This window comes from Microtus oregoni, unplaced genomic scaffold (assembly GCF_018167655.1).
Source record: "Microtus oregoni isolate MIOR12 unplaced genomic scaffold, Mior012 000000F_ref0000247, whole genome shotgun sequence".
NCBI lineage: Eukaryota > Metazoa > Chordata > Mammalia > Rodentia > Cricetidae > Microtus > Microtus oregoni.
The window spans coordinates 53583903-53597496 of record NW_024543059.1 but is presented as its reverse complement, the minus strand read 5'-3'; the positions used below and the strand labels follow the sequence as shown (position 1 = coordinate 53597496).

Below are 13594 nucleotides of genomic sequence, written 5' to 3'. Positions count from 1 at the left end.
ATCTCCGTGAGTTTGTGACCAGTCTGGGATGGCAATATATAGTGAAACCCTTTCTCAAAAATAAATTAAAAATAAAATAAAACATATTACCTTCATTACATAGACTATTGCTAGAATCCACACATGCATCCTATACATGCTACACAATGATATGTTTATTTACCCATTTTCTATAACACATGCAGATACCAAACGCAGATGTCCTCAGAACTCTGCTTACTTCCCTTAGCCTCAAACAGAGCTGGTGTTTGCTCATATCAGGAACAGAAGGGGACAGACTTTGATGGGAAATGAGCATTCTCATTCTCCCTGTTTACAAAGCAAAGACAAGGAATCTAAGTCTTCTAACACAATGGTATTTAATAGTAAAACCCAGCCAAAGAAGAGCAGTCACTTCCATGTAAAGCAGCCACGGCCTTCTGAAAAGTCAGCTGTTCCACACAGAAACATGTAAACCCACATTAGCACTCTAGAGCTGTACTCTCTGCCAACACTGGCACACCGGGAAGCTGTCTTTGACTGCCCTCTGGCTCTCGGGATCTAAAGTGCACCAGCTACTCTAGATGCCAGGATACTTAAAATGCTTTTAATACAGGGGGAGTTTTGTTCAGCTACCTCTTTCATTTCTTTCATAAATGTTGATGAATTTGTTTCAATATCATCATCAGTGCTGATTCTCGTAAAGATCTGCTCAGCAATCCTAAAGGAGGCATATTCTGCTGGAACATACGAGCCTGCGAAATAAAAGGCAGAGTAACGGAAGTGTTTTAGGAAACCAGACACTACCAACACTGTGCTTTACCTCTGAGGTGGGACCATGTGCTGGGCAGAGTGATGTAGGTGGAATCACAGAGCACAAGCTGGCACTTAAACCCCCTTTCTCAGACAGGAAATGGACCTGTCGTACAAAGTTATTAGAAACCCAAATTGGATAGACAGTATTTGATCTGATGCTCAGCTACATCAGAAAGAGATCACTTTAAGCTTCATAAATGATTAGGTCATAGAAATAACTGAAAAACAACATGCAAACGAGAAACTTTGAAGGTATGCATGTGAAGCTCATAAAAGAAATCTGAAGGAAATGTGTATGAAGGTCAAAGTGATTTAAAAAAAAACACTGTTAGATACAAATAATGTGCCTGTGCAAACATGAAGAAATGTGTCAAAGCAGGAAAATAAAACATATAACCAAAAACATGAGTTATGTTACCAACCCTTTAACATAATGTGACATGAAAATCATCCTAACATAAGATAAAATAAGCACATCAGGATGAAAAATGTATCTCACAGAGCCCTGTGCAGCTAAAATGGTGTAATGGGAGGAAAGCAAGCAAGGTTAGTGCAGGTTCTAGGGCAGAAGAAGGATGGAGAAGAGGCCTGGCTGAGGAATGAGGACCACAGGGGAAGGAAGCTAACAGCGCCAGCAGCCTGCTCTCTTCTCATGGGGCATTTCCCACCCTCACCTCTGAGTGGCTGAGTGGCCCACAGCAAGGGGTGTGGGAGTCAGGGTCTCAGAGCTCTGAGGACGTAGCTCTCCCACACTACTGCATTTTTAAACTAGCTCAAAGGCAGAGAGTAGGAGCTGGAGAGATCAGAAGGTAGGAGCACATGTATGGAAACCTGAATGTGAATGCCCTGCACCCATGTACAAAGCCGGGAAAGCCAATGCCTGTAACCCCAGCACTAGGGAGAAAGACAGCCAAGTCAAAACAGTGAACTCTGGTTCAGTGAGAGGCCTTATTTCAAGACAAAGAAGCAAAGCATGATAGAGGGTGACGTCCAACATCCCCCATCCTCTAGCTTTCCCATGTGGGCGTGTGGACCTGAACACATACATGCATGGAACACATACATCATCCATGGAGCACACACATGATAGAGGGTGACGTCCAACATCCCCCATTCTCTAGCTTTCCCATGTGGGCATATGGAACACACACATACATGCATGGAACACACACATCATCCATAGAGCACACACACAGCAGGGATACAAAACTAAAGCAGGTTCTAATACTTTACAGCCATACAATAAATAGTGCTGAAAGTAAACAGTGAGGTGCTAGAGCTACAATTTGACCAGAAGTCACAAAACTAAATACAAACTACTCCTCCAAGAAGAAGGAGTGACTTGCTATGTTTCTGTCTTCTATAAAAGGTTCTAGCTTAACAATGGCAATGGGTTTTTGATCCTACTGCACGTACTGGCTTTGTGGGAGCCTAGGCAGTTTGGATGCTCACCTTACTAGACCTGGATGGAGGTGGGTGGTCCTTGGACTTCCCACAGGGCAGGGAACCCTGATCGCTCTTTGGGCTGACAAGGGAGGGGGACTTGATTGGGGGAGGGGGAGGGAAATGGGAGGCGGCGGCTGGGAAGAGACAGAAATCTTTAATAAATAAATAAATTAAAAAATAAAAATAAAGGTTCTAGCTTAGGGGAGGACCTGGAATCATACTGCCTGGGTGTCAAAGAGGGCACTGCCTCTCAGAGGCTAAGATCCTTGACAAAGAACTCCCAGAGCTTTAGTTCACTCACCACAATGCTCGTTATACATGATGAGTATCAGTCACATGAAGAAGACGTGCTTTAGGGTGATAAACACAGGGCAGAACAAAGTGCCCAGCACAGTGAACTCAGGATTAGTCTCTGGAACAGGTACGGTGGCTTACAGCCAAGACCTGATGGTGGATGACTGCAGCCAGCATTTCTACCCCGACCTTCACTATTCAGACGATGAGCAAATATCCAAAGACCTACTCTGTGTCGGATTTCTGCTGCTTGAGTGCTGGCCACACCAGACAGAACAGGTGAGTGATCTGCCTGCCAATTGAATTGCCCAACCCCTAGATTCTGTTCCCAGAGATCTATTCCACTGCCCATGCCCTCCAACTTCATCAATCTCCCCAGGGACAGCACCCCCCACCCCGTGCAGGGCACACCAGTAAAAAGAATGGAGACCCCCTGCTGCACCAAAGGTCAAGCCAGCTACCAGAAAGCCACCCTTCAACTTGGACAGAAACTCCCTATTAGATCAGAGACCATGTCACCAGACAGAAATCCAGGCTGCAAAGACCAGAAGATCAAAGAGGAAACAGAAACCAAGGAACAAAATATCTATTCAACAAACATAAATTCAGAAATCAGCACCTAGACCTATAATCACCCCAAACCACCTAGACGCCAGTGTAAGAATAAAATCAAAAACAGTCAGGGCAATACGGCACCATTAGAGCCCAGCTATCCTACAACAGCAAAGCCTGAATATTTCAAAGCAGTGGAAACACAGGAAAACAACTCTGTGAAGATGACAGAGGTCTTTAAAGAGGAAATGGGGGAAAAAAATCTCTTAAAGAAATTGAGGAAAAGACAGCCAAAAAATTGGAGGAAATCAATAAATCCCCAAGAAAAAACAAACAGGTAAAGGAAAATATTCAAGACCTGAAAATCAAAACAGAAACAATAAAAAAACCCCATAAACTAAGAAAATATGGAAATGGAAAATCTGGATATGCAAACAGGGACTTTAGACTCAAGCATCACCAACAGAATACAAGAGAGGAAGAGAGAATCTCACAGAATACAAGAGAGAAAGAGAGACTCTCAGGTGTTGAAGATATAACAGAAGAAATAGACCCATCAGTCAAAGAAAATGCTAAATCTAAAAAACTCCTGACACAAAACAGTCAGGAAATCTGGGGCACTATGAAAAGACCAAACCTAAAAATAATAGGAATGAAAGGAGAAGAATTCATGCTCAAAAATCCAGAAAATATATTTAACAAAATCATAGAAGAAAAATTTCCTAACCTAAAGGACAGGCCTATACGGTATAATAAGCTTATAGAACACTAAAAAGGTTGAATCAGAAAACAAAGTCCCCACATTACATAATAATCAAAACACTAAGGATACAGAAGAAAGAAAGAATATTAAAAGCTGCAAGGGAAAAGGCCAAGCAACATATAAAGGCAGGCCTATGAGAATTACACCCAACTTCTCAACAGAGACACTAAAAGCCAGAAGGGCCTGGACAGACAACTTGCATACCCTAAGAGACCAAGAAGCCAGCCCAGATTACTATATCCAGCAAAACTTTTAATCACCATAGTTAGAGAAAACATGATATTTCACGACAAAGTCAAATTTAAAAACACCTATCCACAAATCCAGCCCTACAGAAGGTACTAGAAGGAAAACTCCAACCCAAGGAGGTTAACTACACCCACAAAAACACAGGAATAAATAATCTCACACCAGCAAAATTCAAAGAAAGGACACACACACAACAACAACAACCATTACCACCACCACCACCATCAATAACAACAACAAAATGACAGGAATTAACAATGATTGGTTATTAATATTTCTCAATATCAATGGACTCAATTCCCCAATAAAAAGACACATGCTAACCAAATGGATACGAAAACAGGATGTACCCTTCTGTTGTATACTACAAACACACCTCAACATCAAAGATAGTCATTACCTCACAGTAAAGGGTTGGAAAAAGATTTTCCAAGCAGATGGACCTAAAAAGAAAGCTGATGCAGCTATTCTAATGTCTAACTAACAGACTTCAAACCAAAATTAACCATAAGAGACGGAGGACCATTTCATCCTCATCAAAGGAAAAATCCACCAAGATGACATTTCAATTCTTAATTAACATCTATGCCCCCAAAGCAAGGGCACACACATTTGTAAAAACATATTACTGAAGCTTAAATCACACATCAAACCTTACACATTATTAGTGGGGGACTTCAATACCCGAATCTCACCAACTGACAGATCATCAAGACAAAACTAAACAGAGAAACAATGGAGGTAACAGACATTATGAATCAAATGGACATAATATATCTATAAAACATTTCACCCAAAGACAAAAGAATATACCTTCTCAGTACCTCATGGAACATTCTCCAAAATTAACCACATAATTAGTCACAAAGCAAGTCTCAACAGATACAAGAAAACTGAAATAACCCTCTGTAACCTATCAGACCACCATGGATTTAAGCTGGATATCAGCAACTATAGAAACAGCAGAAAGCCTACAAACTCATGGAAACTGGACAATTCCCTACTGAATGACTACTCAGTCAAGGCAGAAATAAGAAAGAAATTAAAGACTTCCTAGAACTCACTGAAAATGAACATGAATGTACAACCTACACAAACTTATGGGACACAATGAAAGTTCACAGCACAAGTGTATATATAAAGAAAGTGAGAAAGCTCACACTAAGGACTGGACAGCACACCTGGAATCTCTAGAACAAAAAGCAGACTCACCAGGGAGTAGACGACAGGAAATAATCAAACGGAGGGCTGAAATAAATAAAATAGAAACAAAGAAAACCATACAAAGAATCAATGAAACAAAGAGTTAGTTCTTTGAGAAAAATCAACAAAATAGACAAACCCTTATCCAAACTAACTAAAAGGAAGAGAGAGAATATCCAAATTAACAAAATCAGAAACAAAAAGGTCCTAACAATGGATACGGAGGAAATCAAAAGAATCATTAGATCATACTTCAAAGACCTGTACTCCAAAAAAATTGGAAATCTAAAATGAAATAGACAATTTCATCAATATATACCACCTACCAAAGTTAAATCAAGATCAGAAAAACAATTTAAATACACCTATAATATATATGAAATAGAAGCAGTCATTAAAAGTCTCCCAAACAAAAAAAAAAAGCCAAGGTTCTGACAGTTTTAGCACAGACTTCTACAAGACTTTCAAAGAAGAGCTAATACCAACACTTTTCAAATTATTCCACAAAATAGGAACAGAAGGAACATTGCCAAATTCATGTTATGAGGCCACAGTCACCCTGTTACACAAACCACACAAAAGACTCAACAAAAAATGGAATTACAGCTGGGCGGTGGTGGCGCACGCCTTTAATACCAGCACTCGGGAGGCAGAGACAGGCCGATCGTTGTGAGTTTGAGGCCAGCCTGGTCTACAAGAGCTAGTTCCAGGACAGGCTCCAAAGCTACAGAGAAACCCTGTCTCAAAAAACCAAAAAAAAAAAAAAAATGAAATTATAGACCAATTTTCCTCGTTCATTAAAGCAAAATACTCAATAAAAGCTGGGCAATGGTAGCGAATGCCTTTAATCCCACCACTCGGGAGACAGAGGCAGGCAGATCTCTGTGAGTTTGAGGCCAGCCTGGTCTATAAGAGCTAGTTCCAAGACAGGCTCCAAAGCTACAGAGAAACCCTGTCTCAAAAAACAAAAACGAAAACAAAACAAAACAAAAATACTCAATAGAATACTTGCAAACTGAATGCAAGAATGCATCAAAAAGATCATCCACCATGACCAAGTAGGCTTCATCCCAGAAAGGCAGGGATGGTTCAACATATGAAAAAAATCTGTCAATGTAATGTACTATATAAACAAGCTGAAAAAAAAACCACTTGATCATCTCATTAGATGCTTAAAAAAAAAAGCCTTTGACAAAATTCAATACCCCTTCATGATAAAGAGTGTTGGAACAATCAGGATACAAGGGACAAGCCTAAACATAATAAAGGCAATATACAGCAAGCTGACAGCCAACATCAAATTAAATGGACAAGACAAGGCTGCTCACTCTTTCCATATCTATTCAATATAGTATTTGAAGTTTTCACTAAAGCAATAAGACAACTAAAGGAGAGCAAGGGGATACAAATTGGAAAAGAAAAATTCAAAATATCAGTATTTGCATAATATATATATATATATATATATATTCCAAAATTTCTCCTAGGGAATCACTACAATGATAAACACTTTAGCAAAGTGGCTGGATACAAAATTAACTCAAAAAAATCAGCAGCCCTCCTATATACAAATGGCAAATGGTCTGAAAAAGAAATCAGAGAAACAATACCCTTCAAAATAGCCACAAATAACATAAACCATATTGGGTTAACTCTAACCAAGCACATGAGAGACCTGTGTACGATAAAAACTTCAAGTCGTTGAACAGAGAAATTGAAAAAGATATCAGAAAGTGGAAAGATCTCCCATGCTCACAGATCAATATGATTAACAGTAAAAATAGCTATCTTATGAAAAGCAATCTACAGATTCAATGAAATCTCACATAAAATTCTAGCACAATCCTTTACAGACCTTGAAAGAACAATATTCAACTTTCTATGAAAAAACAAAGAACAACAACAAAAAACCCAGGATGGCTAAAATAATTCTATACAATAAAAGAACTCCAGGGGATAGCACCATTCATGATTTCAAGCTGTACTACAGAGTTGTAGTAATAAAAACCACCTGGTACTGGCATAAAAATAGATACATTGATCAATGGAATCAAATCAAAGACCCAGACATAAATCTACACACGCATGAACACCTTATTATTTTTTATAAAGAAGCCAGAAACATACAATGGAGAAAAGACAGCATCTTCAACAAATGGTGCTGGTCTCACTGAATGCCAGCATGTAGCAGAATGCAAACAGATCCATATGTATCACAAAATGTAGGTCCAGATGGATCAAAGACCTCAATATAAAGCCAGATAACACTGAGCCTGAAAGAAAAGAAGCTGGGAATAGCCTTGTATGCAGTGGCACGGAAGACAACTTCCTGAACAGAACACCAACAATGCACACACTACGATCAACAATTAATAAGTGGAACTGAAAAGCTGTACGGAAAAGGACACCACCAATAGGACAAAATGGCAGTCTACAGAATGTGAAGTTTTTTACCAAACCTGTATCTGACAGAGGAGATATATCAGAAATATATAAAGAACTCAAGAAACTAGACATCAACAAAAACTTTCTATTAAAAATGGAGTACAGGGGCTGGAGAGATGGCTCAGAGGTTAAGAGCACTGGCTTCTCTTCCACAGGTCCTGAGTTCAATTCCCAGCAACCACATGGTGGCTCACAAACACCTGTAATGATATTTGGTGCCCTCTTCTAGTGTGCAGGCATACACACAGGTAGAACACTGTATACATAATAGATAACCAGTCTTTAAAAATAAAACAAAGACAAAAAAACTATTTTAAAAATGGGGGTACAGCTTGGCAGTGGTGGCACACGCCTTTAATCCCAGCACTTGGGAGGCAGAGACAGATGGTCAGTTCTCAGGGAAGCCAGTTATTAGAGACAGAGGTCAGCCTGGTCAACAGAGGGAGTTCCAGGACAGGCACTAAAACTACAGAGAAACCCTGTCTCAGAAAAAAAAAAATGGGGTACAGATCTAAGCAGAATTCTCAACAAAGGAAATTCAAATGGCTGAGAAAGACTTGAAGAAATGCTCAACATCCTTAGCCATCAGGGATATGGAAATCAAAATAACTCTGAGATTCCATCTTACACCTTAGGACAGTTGAACAACTAGCATCAAGAAGACTAGATCATTCTGTATCCTTCAAGTTAAGGGGGCAATTTCTATGCCCAATGCTGTAATACATACAAGAGTCGAATCAGGCCTAGTGAATACAAATCATGCAAAGCCATGTTTGAATATAGCAGAGTGAGTCCCCCACCCTGCTTTCTCTTCCCACTCTCTCTTTTAATTCTTTAAGGCAAGTTCTCTTATAGCCCAGGTGGGCTTCAGGCTAAATCTGTAAGTGAGAATGCACATGCCCTCTGATCTCCCTGCCTCTCACCTCCAAGGTGCTGGGATATGGGTGTGAGCTACCATGCCTGGCTTCTTATGTCCGAGGTCAGTTCTCAGGGAAGCCAGTTATTACAGATAGGAGCTATGTTAGGCCTGTACCTGAGACACCCGTAACAATGCTTGGAGCAGTGGCAAATATTTGAGAGACAGACAGTCTCCCCCTCCCTCCTAATTGTTGTTGGTATCCTTCAAGTTAAGGGGAAAATTTCTATGCCCAATGCTATAATGTTTAGAAAAGTTCACTTGGTCACTAAAGACACCAGCTACTCAGGATTTAGTGTCTTTGTTCCTTTTCTATTGCCACGAAAAACGCCAAGATCAAGGAAGTTTATAGAAGAAAGCATTTACAGGGGCTTCCAGTTCCAGAGGGTGAGTCTATGAGCATCATGGTAAGGAGCATGGCAATAGACAGGCATGGTGCTGGAGTATGTCCAACCCTTACATTACTGGGAAAGGGCATTGGCTTTTGAAGCCCCAAAGATCACCCCCGAGTGACACTCCTCCTTCAAAAGCCACATTTCCTAATTCTTCCTAAACAGCACCACCAACTGGAGATCACACATTCGTGTGTGTGTGTGCACGCGTGCCTAGAGCTGGAGAGATGGCTCAAGCTGTTAAAGGCTAGGTTTACAACCATATATGAGCCGATGGGTTCATTCTTGCACAAACCACCACAACTGGTGACCATAAAGTAAAAGGGTAACTTACCAATCTGGGCCATGATCTGACAAAGAGCAATCTGTTTTAAATATGTGGATTTTCCGCTCATATTCGGTCCAGTTATGATCAGAACATTACTCCCTTCTGTAATATACGTATTGTTTGCGACAGGTTTCTCTGCAGATATTTTTTCAAGAATGGGATGCCATCCTTGTTTGATCGCTAAAGTGTCAGTAAACTCTGGTCGGACTGAAGAAAAAAAAAAGGATTTTAAAAGCTGAGTATACTTATACTTGTGGCACATACATATCAGCTGACCTTAGTGATTTCATGAAGCCGATTTGAGACAATAAGTTAACTATTTTATCCTAACATACTCTTAAATCTTTAACTGTAGTGGGTATACTCATTATTTCTACTTATGCCCAGAGAACTCTAGAATGTAGATTCTTTTCAGTGCCCTGGGCTCCAAAACACTTATAGAATTTTCCATTTGTCAAGATTTTTAAAAAGAACCATATGGCCATGGGTAATATCTTCAAAATAACCAGCGAGTCCTATAGATGGAAAGTTTGCTTAGTGCACCAGGATCACTGTTTCTCTAGCAAACTTACAAGTTCACAGCGAGGTGTAATTAAAGAGTGAAGCCAAATACAAGCAATTTGCTGTCCACACCCTTTGAAAAATATGCCTGAAAATCTTTGTTTTTGAAAAGGAGAAAACCGGATACTAAAGATCTATTTATTGGTTCACAGAAAGACCTCTATGGACACTAACTGAAGAGGGAACAAAAGTACTGCACGCCAAGAAATGGACCGTAAGCATAAACTTCAAAACATTCATCACAAAAAATTAAAGGTCTTTAAAAACAACTGCAATTTTAGAATTTGGATATTTCTCAAAATAAAATAGAGCAAAAAAAGTTGCTTACTAATTAATAAATGATTATTAAAGTAGCGAAGCCTGGGCTGGGGGCACGGCTCCGCTGGTGGAGTGCCCGCTGACCGTGTGCAGCATCCGGCATTCCAAGCCAGCACTGCGCATGGGCATCTGGTGCACATGTAAGGCAGAGCAGTCATGAAGATAACGCTCATCAGCTCTTACTAACTCAACCTGAGACCTGGTTCCCACAAGGACAACCCCACCCCAAAAACGCTAAAGAAGATATAAAAGGAAATATTTCAGTCTATAAGATAGCAGTGAAAAAGTAAATGTTGATTATTGTTATAACTATTTATTATTATTATCATCTGGTATTATTTATTAATATTTAAGTTTAGAAATATATAAATAAGACAATATTTTGTAAGACACGTCCCTTGAAAACAAATTACTGTCATGATGCTGAAGAGATGGCTCAGGCACTTTCCAGTTTTGCAGGAGATCTGGGTTCAGTAGCCATCACCACAAGGGGACTCACATCAATTGTAACGTCAGTTGCAGGGCACCTGATCCTCTCTCCTTGCCTCCAAGGGCATTGCACACACAGGGTGCACACACATACATTTAGACACTCATACATACAAATAAAACAAAATTAATCTTTAAAAATTAATCAGTGTAACAAATCAGAAATGTTGTTGCTAATTATTTTCATGTCGTTGCACGTGCAGTTATTCAGCCATAATTTCCACACACTAGTTCTAGATGTTTGCATGCTGGTGTGTGATAACAACTGATAAACTGTAGCTCCGCTCAAGTGCTGGCCTGACACTGGAAATGACTGCACGTCTGTATGAAGACTCTGTACAGACTTGGGAGATGAAAGTACACAGCACAGCTCCTAGCCTTAGTCTACAGGTGAGCCCCAGAGCCGAGAAAGAACTCACACACGGAGACTGTCTGTTAGCATTCAGGATACCGCGTCCTTGAGTATTCAGAGAACTTCTGGACCACAGCCACGTCACCAAGGAGACAGCTCAGAGTTTTTCTTATTGGGAAACCTTTAAACATTCCTCAGATTTGTTCTTTTTGACTTGACAATTTTTAATGGATATTATTTGAATTTAACTTTTTAAAAATGTTTTGAAGATTTTAATTGTGATTATGTGCTTGTGGGCCTGTGTTTGGGTTATGTTCATGTGAGCACAGTACCTGTGGTGGCCAGAAGGTGTCAGCCTTGGAGTTAGAGTTACAAGCAGGATGGGTGCAGTTCACCCTCGTCACTGAGCCATCTAGCCAGCCCCTAAAAACATCTCCATTCTGTGTGTTACTTAGTGTCACAGATAGGAAAATATTTCAAGTAATAAAAGTAAAATATTCACCACTCTTATATAAAATTGCGTAAGACACACGTTTCAGTGTTGTCTCATTTTTCTTTCCAAAGAAAGTGACTCACCATAGTCAGAAAGAGTACAGGCGTGAGCAAAAGACAGCAGCATATCCAGCATGGACACAGTGTCAGAGAGCTTGTACAAGCAATGAATGTACTCATAAATCTCACTAAGCAGCTTGCACACTACCCTGAAAACACATGTTGGACAAGACATGATGATGCTTTTCAAAAGAAGACACAGGATTTAATCTAGTGAGGAGAGTAATATTCACAGATGAGTTGTACACTACACAAAAAGTCTATTCCTTGGTTGGCTCGTTTTAGATAAAATAAGGGTATCGATGTTTCGGCTTAAGATCACACCTACGGCCAGGCAGTGGTGGTGCACACCTTTAATCCCAGCACTTGGGGGGCAGAGACAAGGCAGACACACACACAGATGCGGCCGTGCTCAAGTCATGTCACTGTTCAGGGTTTCATGAGCAGGGCTTTAATATAACACACTCAAGGGACGTTTTTCCCTTTCACGGATGAATATGTACTCAAAATATACATTACATTAATAGTACCTGAAGTCCCAGATTTGAAGCTGTTTTGAAAGCCTAACCTTTCACCTCTGACTCAGCCCACCAATCCCAAATGTCTCTCTCCTGTCTGCAAAGCCACTGTTTCATGAGAAGACAGAGTCGGGCCCATTATGATGTTGCCTTAGAAACACCAGAGTGTGAGAAGCCAAGACCACAGGAACGGAAGGAGCTGAACTAAGGCCACAACAAGCCCATGCGGGAGCTCCATGCCTCAGTGCACGCGCAGGCAGAAGGACTGGGAAGGAAGCCATCTTCCCCACGTCCCCTCAAGCTTTCCAGGAGGCTCGCTCTTTCTCAACATAATGGCAGACCTTTCCTAACACTCGAAAATGAACTGTCTTTAATCAGACAAAGAGTCAATTAATTAAATTGAATTTAAATTAAATTAAATGAATTTAATTCAGTATTCAAGTACCAAATGCTCTTACATGTAAGTCATGTGATAGATTTCTCGCAAAGACTCTTGGCATCTTTCATTCATTTTAATTAAATCTGCTGATGTAAAGCTGTACGAGTTTTTCATTTTAGAAATCTGCAGGAAGTTAAAAGCAAATATCAAGATATGTGTACATGCATATGAGATAAAACACACAGTTTATAGGACAGAAAAATAGGTTTTTGGGTTAACCACTTTAATTTCTGAGATAAAATGTCACAAAAAAAGTTCTAAATAATATCTGTGAAAAATAAAAGATTACATCAAGGATAAAGTGAAGTATTATTTACCCAATCTCTGCAGTATAATTGGTTGGTAAGTTTTGCAATGGCCTTGCAGAAAGGTTGGAATACTACATCTCAGTCGCAGGTACCATGCATGACCAACAGGGAGGACCCTCTGTGCCCCTCTTTTGGTCTCTGACTTCCTCAGTCCTTGTCCTCTAACTGAACCTCCGTCTCCAGCTCCACAACTACCTCATCCAAACCTCCCTGCCAGTAAGACAGTGTTTGTATGCACTGTTTGTGTATACATGTATCTGTCTATGAACGGGGACATGTGTACACATAAACACATCTGAACACTAAGCAGAAGAAAACAAAACAAAAACCCAGAGCATTAAAAATGACAATACTGCTCCAAAATGGCTCTAGTAGGAGTGGATATGTACACGGGAAAAGGCACAATTCTCAGGCTTAAAAACACTAAACAAATATATTTCCTTCTGCAGAAATTTGCAAACCTTTAATATGAAAACGCATCTGGAAAACTATGTAAAACAAAGGTAGATGAGATGGTTCAGTTGGTAAAGAGCCTATGGCCAAGTTTGGATACCTGAGTTCAATCCCTGGGACCCACACGGTGGAAGGAGAGGATTGATTCCCACAATGTCCTCTGACCTCCAAGTGCACACACACATAAAACAATGAAGTTAAAATTTTTTAAACAAAAGACA

The 13594-nt window shown here is 40.1% G+C and overlaps 1 protein-coding gene across 1 annotated transcript in view; it reads right to left on the bottom strand.

Annotated features, from left to right (window-relative positions):
- Window positions 1-13594, bottom strand: part of Msh4 (mutS homolog 4) — a 43583-nt gene that overhangs the window by 10494 nt on the left and 19495 nt on the right. Inside the window, exons 12-15 of the mRNA XM_041658360.1 lie at window positions 12632-12735; window positions 11680-11804; window positions 9390-9590; window positions 616-734 (exon numbers count right to left, since the gene is read on the bottom strand). Of these exons, the coding sequence (XP_041514294.1) occupies window positions 616-734; window positions 9390-9590; window positions 11680-11804; window positions 12632-12735 (549 nt within the window). The remainder of the gene's footprint in view (window positions 1-615; window positions 735-9389; window positions 9591-11679; window positions 11805-12631; window positions 12736-13594) is intronic.